The 22,537-nt window shown below is 41.9% G+C and overlaps 1 protein-coding gene across 2 annotated transcripts in view; it reads right to left on the reverse strand.

Moving 5' to 3' along the window:
- Positions 1 to 679: 679 nt before the first annotated feature.
- Positions 680 to 22,537, reverse strand: part of LOC115165860 (matrix metalloproteinase-23) — a 29,357-nt gene continuing 7,499 nt past the window's right edge. The window contains exons 2-8 of one of the 2 annotated variants that reach the window (XM_029719301.1): positions 18,597 to 18,736; positions 15,017 to 15,156; positions 14,385 to 14,552; positions 2,891 to 3,055; positions 2,420 to 2,530; positions 1,374 to 1,500; positions 680 to 1,221 (exon numbers count right to left, since the gene is read on the reverse strand). In XM_029719301.1, the coding sequence (XP_029575161.1) occupies positions 1,047 to 1,221; positions 1,374 to 1,500; positions 2,420 to 2,530; positions 2,891 to 3,055; positions 14,385 to 14,552; positions 15,017 to 15,156; positions 18,597 to 18,736 (1,026 nt within the window). In that variant the 3' untranslated portion in view covers positions 680 to 1,046. The remainder of the gene's footprint in view (positions 1,222 to 1,373; positions 1,501 to 2,419; positions 2,531 to 2,890; positions 3,056 to 14,384; positions 14,553 to 15,016; positions 15,157 to 18,596; positions 18,737 to 22,537) is intronic. The other variant, XM_029719302.1, reaches the window with a different exon arrangement.

The following is a 22,537-nucleotide window of genomic DNA, read 5'->3' on the forward strand; positions in this document are numbered from 1 at the left end:
GTGGCTGCGATTTCTAGGACTAAACCAATAAATTCTTTGATTTCTAGCTGGAGGAAAATAAACAGTGCAGTCTCATTCCTGGGAGACTGCTGGCTGCTCAGACTGGAACAGTTGCAAAATGTTCCCTCGTCTGGAGACTCTTTAGAACCAACACAAATGGAAATGTACATTAATCAGTTTTATCTGCGAGTCCCCTCTAAGCCCTTCTATGGATTATTACACCTGATGTGTCAAATGAGCATGTAAAGGGAGCTGTAAGTGGAACTGCACCTTCTGGAGGAAAAGTATTGGCTCCACCTAAAGGATAGCTGAGCAAGCTAGATATCGGAGGTGTTCCGTATGTGAATAAAGGTCCAAATATTTCCAGTGACTAAACAATGTTTGTTTTTGGTTTACCCAACTTCAATTCAGACAGTAAATTATTTATATGGCTACCATTGAGGCAGTAGCTTTAGAATGCATTACCCATGGCTTAATATAGCCAGGATAGGCAAAATTATAAAACATTTCAGGACAATATTTCAAGTCAGGTTACTAGCTAGCCTGTAAGTGTGACCTCTAACTTCAAAGAACATTCTATTGTTCGCATAATATAACAGAAACAATGCCAGCAGTGTATCAAATTTGTACTCGATTGTCACAAAATGTAATTTTACATCAATATTCAATATACTAATGATCACAGAACAAGTGTTTATTGTGTACATAAGAAAATGCATGATTTTTTTTTTGACTTAACATGATTGTTTAGAAATAGAATGTACATACATTAAAATATGTGCCCAAGTGAGTGCAGTCCCCATTTGACCAAGCAATGTTTGTGTGAGCGAACGTGTGCATGGAAATATAATTTCTATAACGGACATCCACATTCAAGTCAATGGGTGGACTGGTGTCCATTTTGAGTGTACCCAAGAGGGTGCAGTGAAATTGCAGTGGTCTGAGGGACCTCTTTTCTAGGAATTATTCTTCTGTAGTCGTGTGTGTGTGTGGTCGGTCTCTGTGCTAATACCCAGTGCTTCTGTGTGCAGAGAGTGGCAATGCCCTCAGAAGCGCACACGTACCCTCCAGGAGTAGTTGGTGAGGACCTTGTTCTTTTTCCTCACGATGCAGGTGTATGTGCCCTCGTTGATAGCATTGGCCACAATACTGATGTGGTCGTCCTTTAGGGAGAGGTAGCCAGGGTGGGAGTACTCCAGAAGCTCTCCGTCCTTGTACCAGCTACGGAAACACAAGTACACCTAGCTTGGAAAAAACCTTCAGAGAACGCATAATATCAGGATTGGGGTCAAATCCATTTCAATTGAATCTATTGTTGGTAGGATATCATGATTTGTTCGAAGTGATGTCGGGACTAAATAAGCCATACTCACTATACTTTGCCTTTCTTAGCTGCAATTTTCTTCCCACATCGGAAGGTGAGCTTCTTCCCCTCAGCCACCAGTTTGTGTTTGGTCCGTTGGGGTGTGGGGGTGGGGGCCACGGTGGGGAAGGGGAACTCTGAGGAGAGTTAGGGAACACAAGGCTAAAGGCTGAGATATCCACTTCTGTATAAAGTCTTAACCAGACATGACTCGGTTTAGTATGGCTTTCATTTCGCAATGGGGATGTTCATGTTTTTTTCATGACATGTTTACTCCAAAAAGTAAACTAAGAAGCTCCCAGAAAATGCCTTCTTACTAATTGTATACCCTGATCTGAGTGGGAATTTAGGATCATTAAACTTGAAATTATCCCCCAAGACATAAGCACTCAAATTAATCTACCTCCATGTTGTGCATCAAAAAAGTAACTGGAATCGGTCAGAAGCCATTTGTAGATGATGGACATTGTCTATCTAGTTAATTTAGGCCAGGTGAAACACAACGTGGTGCCTCATGACCAGCTGGAAGTCTTTTTAAAAGACAGCCACTAGTTTGGGCTGCAAAATACCCAAATTGACCTTCCTTGTCTCTAACCCTCAAGCCACAGTCTGAAATTCCAGTGGTTTGGAGTCACTCTGGAATTTTCCACAGCCGTACAACGTTTTCCAATCAACAATGAGGAACAGATTCGGAGCCAGGAATGGTATCCTCACTCCTCCACGTTCTCCCTTGTGACACACAAAAATCGAACAAACCCACAACAATCTATGGCTGCCGGGGTGGAGGAGTCATAAACTGTGGAGGTTATGGGAATTCAAGCTGTCGAGGTGCCTCACTGACTTCTTTGCTCGCTTACTGTAAGGCAGACTGGGTCTCATCAGGAGGTAATTCTTAGTATCTAATCTGCCTTTAAATCAGGAGGGCTGCAAACCATCATGGTTCTGCATGGCTCAACTTTGTTGGCTGCATTTCGCTGCTTTGGCAAACGGTACTGAGCAATTCCTTGCACCAGTAGATTGAGAGTAATCTTTTTTTCTCTGCAGTGCTGCACTTACCGTAACAGAAATCACAGCTGGAGGGGCAGTGCTTCTGCATGAGTTTGCGCTTACTGTCGCAATAGCCTTTCCGTGCCCAGGCTGGACAGATAAATAATCTATCCAAACATCCTACAGGAGAGAAGGAGTGGGGAGAGAGGGACAAGGGAGCAACTTTAGCAGCAGCAAAGACATTTGGGAAGACAATCTGGCTGCACATTTACAATAACTCACTGTATTATAAGAGGTACGACAATACTCATTAATGCCACATTTACTTGTAGCAGGCAATGGTGTTGTCTAAATTATTTGTGAAGCAGCTATGTAGTGCTCATGAAGACTTAATGAATGATCTATAAAGCCAATATAAATTGTTTCTTTAAAGTTTTAAATGTGCTAAGTACCGATGGTTTTCTGCTACAAATCAATGTAACACCATTGTTTCTCTCTGTCTGTAATACAGGGCTATTTGCTTATGGGTGCTTGGCATACCGTAGAGTCGGTGCAGACCCCACACCTCGTCTTGTGTGATGAGCTTGCGCCCCGTCAGAGTTGCGTTCAGGTGCATGATGGCCTTAGGGTTCAGGGAGTGCATGAGGCCCAGGATGTGGCCGATCTCGTGAGCCGCTACGTGGACCAAGTCTGTCAGCCACACCCCTGCACAAACAACACAACACTGTTAATTCTGTCTCAGCAATTTATTTAAATTTTTATTTAACCTTTATCTAGGCAAGTAAGTTAAGAACAAATTCTTATTTACAATGACGGCCAAACCCGGACGATGCTGGGCCAATTGTGCGCCGCCCTATGGGACTCCCAATCACGGCCGGATGTGATGCATCCTGATAGTCTAAAGTGGCTAAAGTCCTTTCCCTCTTCTTTTCCTCATCCATGGAAATACACTATATATATACAAAAGTATGTGGACACCCCTTCAAATGAGTGGATTTCAGCCACACCCGTTGCTGACAGGTGTATAAAATTGAGCACACAGCCATGCAATCTCCATAGACAAACATTGGCAGTAGAATGGCCCATACTGAAGAGCTCAGTGACTTTCAATGTGGCACCGTCATAGGATAACACCTTTCCAACAAGTCAGTATTTCTGCCCTGCTAGACATGCCCGGTCATTTGTAAGTGCTGTTATTATGAAGTGGAAAAGTCTAGGAGCAACAACGGCTCAGCCGCGAAGTGGTAGGCCACACAAGCTCACAGAACAGGAACGCCAAGTGCTGAAGTGCATAGCTCGTAAAAATTGTCTGTCCTCGATTGCAACACTCACTACCGAGTTCCAAACTGCCTCTGGAAGCAACGTCAGCACAAGAACGGTTTGTCGGGAGCTTCATGAAATGGCTTTCCATGGCCGAGCAGCTGCACACAAGCCTAAGATCACCATGCGCATTACCAAGCGTCGTCTGGAGTGGTGTAAAGCCCGCCGCCATTGGACTCTGGAGCAGTGGAAACACGTTCTTTAGAGTGATGAATCACGCTTTACCATCTGGCAGTCCAACGGAAGAATCTGGGTTTGGCCGATGCCAGGGGAACGCTACCTGCCCAAATGCATAGTGCCAACTGTAAAGTTTGGTAGAGGAGGAATAATGGTCTGCGTTTATTTTTTATGGTTCGGACTAGGCCACTTAGTTCCAGTGAAGGGAAATCTACAGCATACAATGACATAGTAGATGATTCTGTGCTTCCAACTTGGTGGCAACAGTTTGGGGAAGGCCCTTTCCTGTTTCAGCATGACAACGCCCCGGTGCACAAAGTGAGGTCCATAAAGAAATGGTTTGTCGAGATCGGTGTGGAAGAACTTGACTGGCCTGCACAGAGCCCTGACTTCAACACCTTTGGGATGAATTGGAACACCAACTGCGAGTCAGGCCATATATATATATATATATATATATATATGTGTATATGTATATATATATGTGTATATGTATATATATATGTGTATATGTATATATATATATATGTGTATATGTATATATATATATATGTGTATATGTATATATACATGTGTATATATATGTGTATATGTATATATACATGTGTATATATATATGTGTATATGTATATATACATATATATGTATATGTATATGTATATGTATATATACACATATATATACACATATATATATATATATATATATATATATATATATATATATATATATATATATATATATATACATACACACTGCTCAAAAAAATAAAGGGAACACTTAAACAACACAATGTAACTCCAAGTCAATCACACTTCTGTGAAATCAAACTGTCCACTTAGGAAGCAACACTGATTGACAATAAATTTCACATGCTGTTGTGCAAATGGAATAGACAACAGGTGGAAATTATAGGCAATTAGCAAGACACCCCCAATAAAGGAGTGGTTCTGCAGGTGGGGACCACAGACCACTTCTCAGTTCCTATGCTTCCTGGCTGATGTTTTGGTCACTTTTGAATGCTGGTGGTGCTTTCACTCAAGTGGTAGCATGAGACGGAGTCTACAACCCACACAAGTGGCTCAGGTAGTGCAGCTCATCCAGGATGGCACATCAATGCGAGCTGTGGCAAGAAGGTTTGCTGTGTCTGTCAGCGTAGTGTCCTGAGCATGGAGGCGCTACCAGGAGACAGGCCAGTACATCAGGAGACGTGGAGGAGGCCGTAGGAGGGCAACAACCCAGCAGCAGGACCGCTACCTCCGCCTTTGTGCAAGGAGGAGCAGGAGAAGCACTGCCAGAGCCCTGCAAAATTACCTCCAGCAGGCCACAAATGTGTCTGCTCAAACGGTCAGAAACAGACTCCATGAGGGTGGTAGAAGGGCCCGACGTCCACAGGTGGGTGTTGTGCTTACAGCCCAACACCGTGCAGGACGTTTGGCATTTGCCAGAGAACACCAAGATTGGCAAATTCGCCACTGGTGCCCTGTGCTCTTCACAGATGAAAGCAGGTTCACACTGAGCACGTGACAGACATGACAGAGTCTGGAGACGCCGTGGAGAATGTTCTGCTGCCTGCAACATCCTCCAGCATGACCGGTTTGGCGGTGGGTCAGTCATGGTGTGGGTTGGCCCTGGGTTCCTCCTAATGCAAGACAATGCTAGACCTCATGTGGCTGGAGTGTGTCAGCAGTTCCTGCAAGAGGAAGGCATTGATGCTATGGACTGGCTGGCCCGTTCCCCAGACCTGAATCCAATTGAGCACATCTGGGACATCATGTCTCGCTCCATCCACCAACGCCACGTTGCACCACAGACTGTCCAGGAGTTGGCAGATGCTTTAGTCCAGGTCTGGGAGGAGATCCCTCAGGAGACCATCCGCCACCTCATCAGGAGCATGCCCAGGCGTTGTAGGGAGGTCATACAGGCACGTGGAGGCCACACACACTACTGAGGAGCCTCATTTTGACTTGTTTTAAGGACATTACATCAAAGTTGGATCAGCCTGTAGTGTGGTTTTCCACTTTAATTTTGAGTGTGACTCCAAATACAGACCTCCATGGGTTGATAAATTGGATTTCCATTGATTATTTTTGTGTGATTTTGTTGTCAGCACATTCAACTATGTAAAGAAAAAAGTATTTAATAAGATTATTTCTTTCATTCAGATCTAGGATGTGTTGTTTAAGTGTTCCCTTTATTTTTTTGAGCAGTATATATACATATACATATATATACACATATATATATATATATATATATATACATATATATACACATATATATATATATATATACACATATATATATATATATACACATATATATATATATACGTGTGTATATATATATATATATATATACATATATACATATATAGATATATATACATATATATACGTATATATATATATACATATATATATATAGATATATATATATATACATATATATAGATATATAGATATATATACATATATATATACGTATATATATATATACATATATATAGATATATATACGTATATATATATATACATATATATACGTATATATATATATATATATATATATACGTATATATATATTGATATTTAATATGGAATATTACAATACTGATGTGTTTTTAAAACTGCTATTGCTGCTGAGAATAGCCTTGTAAATATGTCAATAAACCAATTGGAGATAAAAAATCAAATATGAAGTTACTTCTGCTTTTGAGTTCATATTCAGTCCATTCGGAAATTATTCAGTCCCCTTGACTTTTTCCACATTTTTTTACGTTACAGCCTTATTCTAAAATGTATTAAATAGTTTTCCCCCCCTCATCAATCTACACACAATACCCCATAATGACAGTGAAAATAGGTTTTTAGACATTTTTGAAAAATTATTACAAATAAAAAACAGAAATAAATAAAATTTTATTTGTCACATACACATGGTTTGCAGATGTTAATGCGAGTGTAGCGAAATGCTTGTGCTTCTAGTTCCGACAATGCAGTAATATCCAACGAGTAATCTAACCTAACAATTTCACAACAATTACCTTATACACACAAGTGTAAAGGAATGAATAAGAATATGTACATAAAAATATATGAATGAGTGATGGTATAGAACGGCATAGGCAAGATGAAGTGGATGGTATAGAGTACAGTATATACATATGAGATGAGTAATGTAGGATATGTAAACATATAAAAGTGGCATTGTTTAAAGTGGCTAGTGATACATTACATCAAGATGGCAAGATGCAGTAGATGGTATAGAGTACAGTATATACATATGAGATGAGTAATATAGGGTATGTAAACATTATATGAAGTGGCATTGTTTAAAGTGGCTAGTGATACATTTATTACATACATTTTTCCTTTGTTAAAGTGGCTGGAGTTGAGTCAGTATGTTGGCAGCAGCCACTCAATGTTAGTGATGGCTGTTTAACAGTCTGATGGCCTTGAGATAGAAGCTGTTTTTCAGTCTCTCGGTCCCTGCTTTGATGCACCTGTACTGACCTCGCCTTTTTTATTTCACCTTTATTTAACTAGGCAAGTCAGTTAAGAACAAATTCTTATTTTCAATGACGGCCTAGGAACAGTGGGTTAACTGCCTTGTTCAGGGGCAGAACGAAAGACTTGTACCTTGTCAGCTAGGGGATTCGAACTTGCAACCTTTCAGGTACTAGCCCAACGCTCTAAACACTAGGCTACCCTGCCGCCCCATCCACCTTCTGGATGATAGCGGGGTGAACAGGCAGTGGCTCGGGTGGTTGTTGTCCTTGATGATCTTTTTGGACTTCCTGTGACATCTGGTGGTGTAGGTGTCCTGGAGGGCAGGTAGTTTGCCCCCGGTGATGCGTTGTGCACAACTCACTACCCTCTGGAGAACCTTACGGTTATGGGCGGAGCAGTTGCCGTACCAGGCGGTGATACAGTCCGACAGGATGCTCTCGATTGTGCATCTGTAAAAGTTTGTGAGTGTTTTTGGTGACAAGCCAAATTTCTTCAGCCTCCTGAGGTTGAAGAGGCGCTGCTGCGCCTTCTTCCCCCGCTGTCTGTGTGGTTGGACCATTTCAGTTTGTCTGTGATGTGTATGCCGAGGAACTTAAAACATTCTACCCTCTCCACTACTGTCCCGTCGATGTGGATAGGGGGGTGCTTCCTCTGCTGTTTCCTGAAGTCCACGATCATTACATTTACATTTTAGTCATTTAGCAGACGCTCTTATCCAGAACGACTTACAGTAGTGAATGCATACATTTCATTCATTTCATTTCATACATTTTTTTTTTTTTTTTTTACCATACTGGCACCCCGTGGGAATCTAACCCACAACCCTGGTGTTGCAAACACCATGCTCTACCAACTGAGCCACAGGGAAGGCCATCATCTCCTTTGTTTTGTTGAGTGTGAGGTTATTTTCCTGACACCACACTCCGAGGGCCCTCACCTCCTCCCTGTAGGCCGACTAGTCGTTGTTGGTAATCAAGCCAACCACTGTAGTGTCGTCTGCAAACTTGATGATTGAGTTGGAGGCGTGCATGGCCACGCAGTCGTGGGTGAACAGGGAGTACAGGAGAGGGCTGAGAATGCACCCTTGTGGGGCCCCAGTGTTGAGGATAAGCGGGGTGGAAATGTTGTTACCTACCCTCACCACCTGGGGCCGGTCCGTCAGGAAGTCCATAGAGTTGCACAGGGCGGGGTCGTTTGGAGGGTACTATGGTGTTAAATGCTGAGCTGTAGTCGATGAACAGCATTCTCACATAGGTATTCCTCTTGTCCAGATGGGTTAGGGCAGTGTGCACTGTGATTGCGATTGCGTCGTCTGTGGACCTATTGGGGTGGTAAGTAAATTGGAGTGGGTCTAGGGTGTCAGGTAGGGTGGAGGTGATATGGTCCTTGACTAGTCTCTCAAAGCACTTCATGATGACGGAAGTGAGTGCTACGGGGCGGTAGTCATTTAGCTCAGTTACCTTAGCTTTCTTGGGAACAGGAACAATGGTGGCCCTCTTGAAGCATGCGGGGACAGCAGACGGATAAGGATTGATTGAATATGTCCGTAAACACACCAGCCTGCCGGTCTGCGCATGCTCTGAGGACGCGGCTGGGGATGCCATCTGGGCCTGCAGCCTTGCGAGGGTTGACACGTTTAAATGTTTTGCTCACGTCGGCTGCAGTGAAGGAGAGCCCGCAGGTTTTGGTAGCGGGCCATGTCAGTGGCACTGTATTTTCCTCAAAGCAAGCAAAGAAGTTGTTTAGTCTGTCTGGGAGCAAGACATCCTGGTCCGTGACGGGGCTGGTTTTCCTTTTATAGTCCGTGATTGACTGTAGACCCTGCCACATACCTCTCGTGTCTGAGCTGTTGAATTGCGACTCTACTTTGTCTCTATACTGACGCTTAGCTTGTTTGATTGCCATGCGGAGGGAATAGCTACACTGTTTGTAATTCGGTCATGTTTCTGGTCTCCTTGCCCTGATTAAAAGCAGTGGTTCGCGCTTTCAGTTTTGCGCAAATGCTGCCATCAATCCACGGTTTCTGGTTTGTGAATGTTTTAATAGATGCTGTGGGTACGACATCGCCGATGCACTTGCTAATAAACCCGCTCACCGACTCAGAGTATTCGTCAATGTTGTTGTTCGCCGCAATGCGGAACATATCCCAGTCCACGTGATCGAAGCAATCTTGAAGTGTGGAATCCGATTGGTCGGACCAGCGTTGAACAGACCTGAGCGAGGGAGCTTCCTGTTTTAGTTTCTGTCTATAGGCTGGAAGCAACAAAATGGAGTCGTGGTACGCTTTTCTGAAAGGAGGGCGGTGGAGGGCCTTATATGCGTCGCGGAAGTTAGAATAACAATGATCTAGGGTTTTGCCAGCCCTGGTAGCGCAATCGATATGCTGATAGAATTTAGGGAGCATTGTTTTCAGATTAGCCTTGTTAAAATGCCCAGCTACAATAAATGCATCCTCAGGATATGTGGTTTCCAGTTTACATAGAGTCAAATGAAGTTCGTTCAGGGCCATTGATGTGTCTGCTTGGGGGGGGGGGGGATATATGCGGATGTAATTATAATCGAAGAGAATTCTCTAGGTAGATAATGCGGTCGGCATTTGATTGTGAGGATTTCTAAGTCAGGTGAACAGAAGGACTTGAGTTCCTGTATGTTGTTATGATCACACCACGTTTCGTTAATCATAAGGCATACACCCCCGCCCTTCTTCTTACCAGAAAGATGCTTGTTTCTGTCAGCGCGATGCGTGAAGAAACCAGCTGGCTGTACCGACTCCGATAGCGTATCTCGAGTGAGCCATGTTTCTGTGAAACAAAGAACGTTACAGTCTCTGATGTCTCTCTGGAAGGCTACCCTTGCACGGATTTCGTCTACCTTGTTGTCAAGAGACTGGACATTGGCGAGTAGTATGCTCAAGAGCGGTGTGCGATGGGCCCGTCTACGGAGCCTGACAAGAAGACCGCTCCGTCTGCCCCTTCTACGGCGTCGTTGTTTTGGGTTGCCGACTGGGATCCGATCCATTGTCCTGGGTGGTGGGCAAAACAGAGGATCCGCTTTGGGAAAGTCGTATTCCTGGTCGTAATGTTGGTGAGTTGACGTTGCTCTTATATCCAATAGTTCCTCCCGACTGTATGTAATAAAACCTAAGATTATCTGGGGTAACAATGTAAGAAATAACACATAAAAAAACAAAATACTGCATAGTTTCCTAGGAACGCGAAGCGAGGCGGCCATCTTTGTCGGAGACGGAATTAAGAAGGTCCAATGCTGCCGAAATGTTTTGTTACCATTCTCCAGATCTGTAAATAAATACCTTATTTACATAAGTATTCAGATCCTTTGCTATGAGACTCGAAATTGAGCTCCGGTGCATCCTGTTTCCATTGATCATCCTTGAAATGTTTCTACAATTTGATTGGAGTCCACCTGTGGTAAATGCAATTGATTGGACATGATTTGAAAAGGTACACACTTGTCTATATAATGTCTCACAGTTGACAGTGCATGTCTGAGCAAAAACCAAGCCATGAGGTCGAAGGAATTGTCCGTAAAGCTCTGTGACAGGATTGTGTCGAGGCACAGATCTGGGGAAGGGTTCCAAAACACTTTGTCAGCATTGAAGGTCCCCAAGAACACAGTGGCCTCCATCATTCTTAAATGGAAGAAGTTTGGAACCTCCAAGTCTCTTCCTAGAGTTGGCCGCCCGGTCAAACTGAGCAATCGGGGGAGAAGAGCCTTGGCAGAGGTGTGGACTCGAGTCACATGACCTGGACTCAAGTCATACTCGAGTCACAAATATGATGACTTGCAACTCGACTTTGACTTTAACACCAATGACTCGTTACTTGACTTGGACTTGAGCCTGTTGACTCGACCTGACTTGATACCCTCCCCAAGCCCAAATATTAAAAATGATGCTATTCAAAAAAGTGTGAAGCGCATCAACTCTTAATTTAACGGATTACAGTTTGAATCGGACAGCAGCCAATCAAATTGTGCCAGCTAAGAAAAAGTTGTGCATGGCAGTGCAGAGGAACGTCGGCGGGTGAATTCAGATGAAGTTACCCCAAATTATTATTTTCAGATATAAAGACGACGCTCTATCGCTGTATCGCGCTGTACCGTGCTTCTACACCAGCATTGCTTGCTGTTTGGGTTTTAGGTTGGGTTTCTGTACAGCACTTTGATATATCAGCTGATGTAAGAAGGGCTATATAAATACATTTGATTTGATTTGATTTATCAACAAAAAACGGATTGCAACTTGCAAAACATGCGGGAAGAAAATTCCAGACGGAGGCGCAACAATTTCCAACTTTGTTCGACATTTGAAGCTGCACAAAGAAGTCGTGGCTAATATAGCCGAAAGCTATATAATTTATAACTTTACTAGTATAGCATGTAGGCTAACATAACGTTAAATCAATGAGCCTCCACACTGTCAGTCAGTGCGGGAACGTGATCATTGCATCCAAGATTGAGCTACAACTGGCTAGGCAGTTGGTAGCCTAAATCCTGCCTGATGTTACTGCTGTTCCGAAAACCATTGACATACGTTAGCCTACTGTAACACACACACACACACACACACACACACACACACACACACACACACACACACACACACACACACACACACACACACACACACACACACACACACACACACACACACACACACACACACACACACACACACACACACAGTGTGGTTAAGGTTGGCCAATTGTGTACAAGCCTACATCGCCCGATTGCGCCCCATAGCGATCCTCAATAGGTCTTACCCATGTATTTCCATGGAAATAACGTTTATTTGGAAAGTAATAAATATATAGACATTTTTAAAAGCATTCATGATTTGTGTAACTGTAATATACTAACTATTATTCTTGTTAAAAATATGAAATGGTATTACATTTGGTGAAGAGCACATTATGATTTGTTTAGGACTCGAAACTCAACATTTAGGACTTGAGACTTGACTTGATACTTGACGGTCTTGACTTGAGTGCTAAGACTTGAGACTTACTTGTGACTTGTAAAACAATGAGTTGGTCCCACCTCTGGGCCTTGGTCAGGGAGGTGACCAAGAACCTGATGGTCACTCTGACAGAGCTCCAGAGTTCCTCTGTGGAGATGGGAGAACCTTCCAGAAGGACAACCATCTCTGCACCCACTCCTCAGTAAAAGGTACATGACAGACCGCTTGGAGTTTGCCAAAGCACCTAAAGGATTCTCAGACCATGAGAAACAAAATTCTCTGGTCTGATGAAACCAAGAGTGAACTATTTGGCCTGAATGTCAAGCGTCACATCTGAAGCAAACCTGGCATCATCCCTACGGTGAAGCATGGTGGTGGCAGCATCATGCTCTGGGGATGTTTTTTAGCGGCAGGGACTGGAAGACTAGTCAGGATCGAGGGAAAGATGAACGGAGCAAAGTACAAAAGAGATCCTTGATGAAAACCTGCTCCAAAGCGCTAAGGTCATCAGACTGGGACAAAGGTTCACCTTCCAACAGGACAACTGTGGAAAAAGTCAAGGGGTCTGAATACTTTCCGAATGCACAGAACCTTTATAAACATTAACATGTAATGTGAGTGTGTGCATCTATCAGTTACACATACTGTACATGTCAGTACATATACACAACAAATAGGTCACACGGGGAGAGGCATTGTGCCATAAGGAGTTCACTTGCGCTGTATAAGGTGGGAGTTCCATGCAATCATGGCTCTGTATAACATACTGATCAGACCACTCACGTGCATGTTGATTTTGTCCACCCACACCAGACGCGACCAGGACACGCAGGTTGAAATATCAAAACAAACTCTGAACCAACTATAATAATTTGGGGACAGGTCGAAAAGCATTAAACATGTATTCCGATTTAGCTTGCTAGCTTGCTGTTGCTACCTAATTTCTCCTGGGATATAAACATTGGGTTGTTATTTTAGCTGAAATGCACAAGGTCCTCTACTCCGACAATTAATCCACCGTGTTCATTTCTTGTAATCTCTCCTCCTTCAGGCTTCTTCTTCTTCTTTGGACTTTATATGGCGGTTGGCAACCAACCTTTTAAGGTGCTTTACCACTATCAACTGGACTGGAGTGTGGACCTCAGTTCATCTTTCAATCCCCCACTTGGGTAAATGCTCCTGAAAACCAATGAGGAGATGGGAGAGGCGGGACTTTCAGCGCGTCAAACGTCACAAATAGATCCTAGTTCTATTTTAGCGCCTGGCTACGCAGACGCTCGTTGACGCACCTGAGCAGTGTGAGTGCAATGATTGAATAACATGTATGTGTACATTTATTTTGCAATGATCGCGCACACGACGCGAGAGGTGTGGTCATCATGTAATACGATACGTTTCCTTGAATTCTGGACTGGGGACTGTGAAAAGGTTAAAATACCAAAACCAACTGTGAACCAACTATATTAATTTGGGGACAAGTCAAAACACACATGAAACACTCATGTACATTTAGTCAGCTTTCTGTTAATTCTTCCAGTGAGATAAACAGTGGGTTGTTATTTTACCTAACATGCATATGGTCATCCAAAATTGTTTATTCTCTACGCCGACAATTAATTCACAGATAAAAAGGGGAAACCTAGTTAGTTTTTCGTTAATTTTCTTTGAATAATCTCTCCTTGATTACTACATGTTTAGATAGCTGGCCGATAGACTAATTCACCAATCTAAAATGTTTAGCTAACATGGGCTAATTGAGTGACCGACATAACAAAAGAAAAACAACCAAATTGATCCGAGGGCCTTCAAAAGGGCCAGTTGCCCATCCCTGCTCTAAACTCACATTAACCAACCATTACACATTTAGGAAAAGTATTACACTGTCTACTTTTCCAGCTTCAAGACATAATTATCAACTACAGTGTCTACTACAATTTATACTATTCAACCCAGTGCATCTGACAATAATTGAGCTGGACATCCTGCAAGTAGCTTTGGTGCTGAGTCCACAACAGCAGTTTACAAAAACTCAGAAAAACGTACATGCCTTTTTTCCAGCTGAAGCGCATGTTTCCCAGAATCCAATACTCATGGTCGTCAAAGTGGATCTCCCCCGTTGGGGGGAAGAAGGCGTGGGCCAGTTCGCCAGTAATGCCGTCAAAACAGTGGTGCAAGTAGGACTGCAGACAGTCTGTGTGGTTGATGGGGTAGAAGCCTGCCAAAAAGAGAGCCGTGCCTTAGTCAGAGCAGCCAAGAGGCAAAACACACCCTCCAGCCTTTTCAGCCTCTGTCTCACTCTACATACAGTCTAGGAGATGATGGATTTCAAAGGACAAACTTCTCAATCCCCCTGGGGATGACAGACATTTCTCACATTTGCACCAATAATTTATTTATGGAACAAGATTCCCAGACCGTGGTGCTCCCACTGAGACAGCTTCTGCATGATTTAGGGCACTTGAAAATTATTACACATGCTTGAAGGTGCTCAAGACTCTTTCTCAGGCATAATTCACACTGAACATTAGATAAATATACAGTAGAGGCAGATTTGTTAAATTCAAATGCTGATGGCATTTCAGACCCATTTCACTGTGTAGGCCTTCTACTAGAATAGGACTATATGCCAGTCATAATGCCTGATATGCTTTAGGTACAGTATGTTTGTTGTGCCCCCACCTATCTTGATGTCTGCCTCCTGGTCAGCGGGAACCTCTCTAAAGCTGAAGGGTGAGACGTCACTCCACATAGTGAAAGCTTTGGCGATGCCCCGTCGCGTGTCACTGGCATTCATCAGGTTCCTTGGGAAAGAGATCAGCCTGCACAGACACAATGTGATTATCTGGGGAAACAACTTGGCATATTACAACAGCAGAAATCAGTTACAGTGGAAAGAAAAAGTATGTGAATTACCTGGATTTCTGCATAAATTGGTGCTAAAATGTTATCTGATGATGTCACAGCAATAGACAAACAGACTTAAACAAATAACACAAAGAATTATAATATTTCATGTCTTTATTGAACACACCGTGTAAACATTCACAGTGCAGGTTGGAAAAGGTATGTGATCCCTTGGATTTAATAACTGGTTAACCCTCCTTTGGCAGCAATAACCCCAACTAAATGTTTTCTGTAGATGCGGATCAGACCTGCACAACGGTGGACCGTTGTGGACCATTCCTCTTTACAAAACTATTTCAGGTCCACAATACTCTTGGGATGTCTGGTGTGAACCGCTCTCTTGAGGTCATGCCACAGCATCTCAATCGGGTTGAGGTCAGGACTGACTTGGCCACTCCAGAAGGCTTATTTTCCTCTGTTGGCTTATTTTCCTCCATTCTGTTGTTGATTTACTTTTGTCTTCGGGTTGTTGCATCACCTAACTTCTGTTGAGCTTCAATTGGCGGACCGATAGCCTTACATTCTCATGCAAAATGTCTTTAATAAACTTGGGAATTAATTTTTTCGTCGATGATAGCAAACGGTCCAAGCCCTGAGGCAGCAAAGCAGCCTCAAACCATGATGCTCCCTCCACCATAGTCTACAGTTCAGTTAGGTTTTGATGTTGGTGTGCTGTGCCTATTTTTATCCACACATAATGTTGTGTGTTCCTTCCAAACAACACAACTTTAGTTTCATCTGTCCACAGAATATTTTGCCAGTAGCGCTGTGGAACACCCAGGTGATCTTTTGCGAACTTCAGACGTGCAGCAATGTTTTTTTTGGACAGCAGTGGCTTCTTCCATGGCGTCCTCCCATGAACACTATTCTTCTTTAGTGTTTTACGTATTGTAGACTCGTCAACAGAGATGTTAGCATCTTCCAGAGATTTCAGTAAGTCTTTAGCTGATACTCTAGGATTCATCTTAACCTCATTGAGCATTCGGCGCTGTGCTCTTGCAGTCATCTTTGCAGGATGGCCACTCCTAGGGAGAGTAGCAATAGTGCTGAAATTTCTCCATTTACAGACAATTTGTCTTCCGTGGAATGACATTTAGAGATACTTTTGTAACTCTTTCCAGCTTCATGCAAGGCAACAATTCTTAATCTTAGGTCTTCTGAGATCTCATTTGTTCGAGGCATGGTTCACATCAGGCAATGCTTTTTGTGAATAGAAAACTCAAAATAATTTATGGGGCAGGGCAGCTCTAACCAAAATCTCCAATCTCGTCTCATTGATTCGACTCCAGGTTAGTTGACTCTTGACTCCAATTAGCTTTTGGAGAAGTCATTAGACTAGGGGTTCACTTACTTTTTCCAACCTACACTGTGAATGTTTAAATTATGTATTCAATATAGACAAGAAAAATACAATAATTTGTGTTATTAGTTTAAGCACACTGTGTTTGTCTGTTGTTGGGACTTACATTTTGATCTGATCTTCATCTATGTCAAATTTATGCAGAAATCCAGGTAATTTCAAAGGGTTCACATACTTTTTCTTGCCACTGTAAATCAATGGGCGCTATCAAACACCTGAAATTCACAAATTCTGATTAAAGCTCTAAGACAACTGTCCCGCGTAAATACAGTTGAAGTCAGAAGTTTACATACACGTTGGTTGGAGGCATTAAAACTAGTTTTTCAACCACTCCACAAATGTCTTTTTTACTAAACTATAGTTTTGGCAAGTCGGTTAGGACATCTACTTTGTGCATGACACAAGTAATTTTTCCAACAATTGTTTACAGACAGATTATTTCACTTATAACTCACTGTATCACAATGTCAGTGGGTCAGAAGTTTACATACACTAAGTTGACTGTGCCTTAATTTTCTGGAATTTTCCAAGCTGTTTTATGTCATGGCTTTAGAAGCTTCTGATAGGCTAATTGACATCATTTGAGTCAATTGGAGGTGTACCTGTGGATGTATTTCAAGGCCTATCTTCAAACTCAGTGCCTCTTTGCTTGACATCATGGGAAAATCAAAAGAAATCAGCTAAGGCCTCAGAAAAAAATGTTAGACCTCCATAAGTCTGGTTCATCCTTGGGAGCAATTTCCAAATGCCTGAAGGTACCACGCTCATCTGTACAAACAATAGTACGCAAGTATACACCCCATAGGACCATGCAGCCGTCATACCGCTCAGGAAAGAGACATGTTCTGTCTCCTAGAGATGAACGGAAAAGTGCAAATCAATCCCAGAACAACAGCAAAGGACCTTGTGAAGATGCTGGAGGAAACAGGTACAAAGGTATCTATATCCACAGTAAAACGAGTCCTATATCGACATAACCTGAAAGGCTGCTCAGCAAGGAAGAAGCCACTGCTCCAAAACCGCAATAAAAAAAGCCAGACTACGGTTTGCAACTGCACATGGGGACAAATATTGTACTTTTTGGAGAAATGTCCTCTGGTGTGATGAAACAAAAATAGAACTGTTTGGCCATAATGACCATCGTTATGTTTGGAGGAAAAAGGGGGAGGCTTGCAAGCTGAAGAACACTATCCCAACCTGGAAGCACGAGAGTGGCAGCATCATGTTGTGGGGGTGCTTTACTGCAGGAGGGACTGGTGCACTTCACAAAATAGATGGCATCATGAGGGAGGAAAATTATGTGGATATATTGAAGCAACATCTCAAGACGTCAGTCAGGAAGTTAAAGCTTGGTCACAAATGGGTCTTCCAAATGGACAATGACTCCAAGCATTCTTCCAAAGTTGTGGCAAAATGGCTTAAGGACAACAAAGTCAAGGTATTGGAGTGGCCATCACAAAGCCCTGACCTCAATCTTATAGAAAATGTGTGGGCAGAACTGGGAAAAAGTGTGTGCGAGCAAGGAGGCCTACAAACCTGACTCAGTCACACCAGCTCTGTCAGGAGGAATGGGCCAAAATTTACCCAACTTATTGTGGGAAGGTTGTGGAAGGCTACCCAAAACATTTGACCCAAGTTAAACAATTTAAAGGCAATACTACCAAATACTAATTGAGTGTATGTAAACTTCTGACCCACTGGGAATGTGATGAAAGAAATAAAAGCTGAAATAAATCATTCCCTCTACTATTATTCTGACATTTCACATTCTTAAAATAAAGTGGTGATCCTAACTGACCTAAGACAGGGAATATTTACTACAATTAAATGTCAGGAATTGTGAAAAACTGAGTTTAAATGTATTTGGCTAAGGTGTATGTAAACTTCCGACTTCAACTGTATATCTGAAGTCAAATAAAACAGCATTTCCTTTTGTTTTTTAGGCAGTAATCCTTTGGTTAGAAAGGAAGGAGTGAAAAAAAGCAATCTCCATACTTGTATGTGAGCTTGAACTTGTCCCATTTTAGTTTCTCGGGGGTGAAGGTGTAGCGCTTGTTCCTGGAGAGGTGGAGAACCTGCGAGTGAGCATCTTTACGAATCCCAATCATCAACACACCGGAGGTGTGAGCTTCTTCCTTGGACAAAAAAATTGTAGATTAACCACCTGAGATTTGGCTCCACCAGTTAGGAGCGAGGGAAGGATTTACAACCTACTGGACACAGATGTCACTTCAGGGCCGTGCAAATACTTTTTGGGGGGATGGTGCTCAAGCAAAAAAAAAAGGGAAACCCCCCCAAAAAAATATTTGCAACTGTAGTCACAGAATCAGTGAGCTATTACGACTTATTTAGTTACATAAAAGCAATAGTGTCACGACTTCCGCCGAAGTCGGCTCCTCTCCTTGTTCGGGCGGCGTTCGGCGGTCGACGTCACCGGCTTTCTAGCCATCGCCGCTCCATTTTTCATGTATCCATTTGTTTTGTCTCGTTCCCTGCACGCCTGGTTTTCATTCCCCAATCAATCTACATGTATTTATTCCTCTGTTCCCCATCATGTCTTTGTGAAAGATTGTTTGTTGCGTGTTATTTGTTGACGCGCCAGACTGGTTTGTTTTTTACGTGGTATTTCACAAAGATGTTTATTGTTAAACATAATTCTTGTGACTGTTTTGTGCGTTTTGCACTTTTGCCTCAATAAAGTGTGCGCCTGTTCACAAATCTCTGCTCTCCTGCACCTGACTTCGCTGCCAGTACGCACACACTTGACAAATAGATGGCCACATCTTAATTAATGGCTAATTAAATTAAACATAATTTACTTGAATTGAATGATGACTTACGGGCACTGGGTTCAGAACAACAATTAAAAAACAGTTTACAAAGTAAATATATCAAGTATTAGAGCATGGAAGGTTAAAGGAGCATGTGCTCTGCACAGGTAGAGCCTTATCTGTGCACGTGCGTGTGTTACTTCACCATCCAGATTTCATTTATATTTATGATCATGATCTGGATTCCCAGCTAACTCATTTGGGTTTCCAGAACTTTGTGGGAAAGTCATTTGTCAAATAATCAAAGGAGAATCTTTAAGGAAAGTAATGGATATGTTCTGGGTTTTAAAATAAAATTATAACTTAGAGTGTTGTCTTTGTGTTTATAATAATAATTTCATTTTCATTTTACAGAATAATCTCAAAGTGCATAAAATACAAATGTTTCACCAAATAGAAGAACAAATATTGACACAACTAGACAGGGCAACTGACACAAAGAACACAGCTGAAACTACAAGGGACAAGGACAACAAGGAGCACAGCTATCAATAGAAAGCCTTCCTAAAGAGAAACGTTTTTTAGGCCGGGAGGGCATTCCAGAGGCTGATAAGCCTGATCCCCCAAGGAGTGGATCTTGGTCCTGGGGTCATGGAGTTTTGGAGGGAGCTCAGTTCTTTGAGATAAGGAAGGGCATTGTCATGAATACACTGGAAAGTCAGCAGGAGGGTTTTGAATTAAATCCGGAATAAGACAGGGAGCCAGTGCAGAGATATCAGGATGGGGAATGATAGTTACGAACTATCCATAGCTAGTACTTAGTGTTCTGTCACTGTTAGTGCTCTTATCTCCTGTCGATGGCAGACCAATTGTGTTCTTTTTTTCACTAATCGGTCTTTCGACCAATCAAATCAGCTCTGCAAAATGTATTATGACAGATTATTATGATGTGATTGACATGACTTAGGAGCCAATGTCTGAACCTGACCAAAGAACTAAGGAGAATATCGGTAACAACATGAGATGGAAGAACAGAAGTATTCATGGAGGGAACTCGAGAAACTGGACATAAAAACATGCGGCGCGGTGGAGATCCTCAAGGAGTAAAAGATACCCTAAGTAAAAGTAAGTGATAACACTTTACTTGAAGGGGGTATATCTATAGCATGCATAATAGAGGTCGGACGATTATGATTTTTCAATGCCGATACCGATACCGATTATTGGAGGACCAAAAAAAGCCGATACCGATCAATCGGACGAATTTTTGTTTTATATATAATTTTTTTGTAATAATGACAATTACAACAATACTGAATGAACACTTTTATTTTAACTTAATATAATATATCAATAAAATCAATTTAGCCTCAAATAAATGTGTGGTCCTATGGTGTGTATAATGAAACATGTTCAATTTGGTTTAAATAATGCAAAAACAAAGTGTTGGAGAAGAAAGTAAAAATGCAATATGTGCCATGTAAAAAAGCTAACGTTTAAGTTCCTTGCTCAGAACATGAGAACATATGAAAGCTGGTGGTTCCTTTTAACATGAGTCTTCAATATTCCCAGGTAAAAAGTTTTAGGTTGAGGTTATTGTAGGAATTATAGGACTATTTCTCTCTATACTATTTGTATTTCATATACCTTTGACGATTGGATGTTCTTATAGGCGCTTCAAGCATTGCAAAGAGCTGCTGGCAAACGCACGAAAGTGCTGTTTGAATGAATGCTTACGAGCCTGCTGCTGCCTACCACCGCTCAGTCAGACTGCTCTATCAAATATCAAATCATAGACTTAATTATAACATAATAACACGCAGAAATACGAGCCTTAGATCATTAATATGGTAAAATCCGGAAACTATCATTTTGAAAATAAAACGTTTATTCTTTCAGTGAAATACGGAACCGTTCCGTATTTTATCTAACGGGTGGCATCCATAATTCTAAATATTTCTGTTACATTGCACAACCTTCAATGTTATGTCATAATACGTAAAATTCTGACAAATTAGTTCGCAACGAGCCAGGCGGCCCAAACTGTTGCATATACCCTGACTCTGCGTGCAATGAACGCAAGAGAAGTGACACAATTTCCCTAGTTTAATATTGCCTGCTAACATGAATTTCTTTTAACTAAATACGCAGGTTTAAAAATATATACTTCTGTGTATTGATTTTAAGAAAGGCATTGATGTTTATGGTTAGGTACATTCGTGCAACGATTGTGCTTTTTCGCAAATGCACTTTTGTTAAATCATCCCCCGTTTGGCGAAGTTGGCTGTCTTTGTTAGGAAGAAATAGTCTTCACAGTTCGCAACGAGCCAGGCGGCCCAAACTGCTGCATATACCCTGACTCTGTTGCACAGAACGCAAGGGAAGTGACACAATTTCCCTAGTTAAAAGAAATTCATGTTAGCAGGCAATATTAACTAAATATGCAGGTTTAAAAATATATACTTGTGTATTGATTTTAAGAAAGGTGTTGATATTTATGGTTAGGTACACATTGGTGCAACAACCATGCTTTTTTCGCAAATGCGCTTGTTAAATCACCCGTTTGGCAAAGTAGGCTATGATTCAATGATAAATTAACAGGCACCGCATCGATTATATGCAACGCAGGACAACCTAGATAAACTAGTAATATCATCAACCATGTGTAGTTAACAAGTGATTATGTTAAGATTGATTGTTTTTTATAAGATACGTTTAATGCTAGCTAGCACCTTACCTTGGCTCCTTGCTGCACTCGCATAACAGGTAGTCAGCCTGCCACGCCGTCTCCTCGTGGAGTGCAATGTAATCGGCCATGATCGGTGTCCAAAAATGCCGATTACCGATTGTTATGAAAACTTGAAATCGGCCCTAATTAATCGGCCATTCCGATTAATCGGTCGACCTCTAATGCATAACACCTTTATGAAACCAGTTATATAACAACTTTATACCTTTATATAATAGTGTTGCAGTATCATTAATAACAAACCTTATAATACATTTATTCAACATCATTTGTGAGAAGTTTTCAAAATAAAAGTCCCTTGAAATATATCTTTATCTATTGTACAGTGGAAATTTATATTTTTACTGCCACAGTACCCAACCCTGTGACACACTTCATGTAATAGGCTGGGAACAGCACATGGTAAGCGGTTAGTG

Source organism: Salmo trutta, chromosome 28, assembly GCF_901001165.1.
Source record: "Salmo trutta chromosome 28, fSalTru1.1, whole genome shotgun sequence".
Taxonomy (NCBI): domain Eukaryota; kingdom Metazoa; phylum Chordata; class Actinopteri; order Salmoniformes; family Salmonidae; genus Salmo; species Salmo trutta.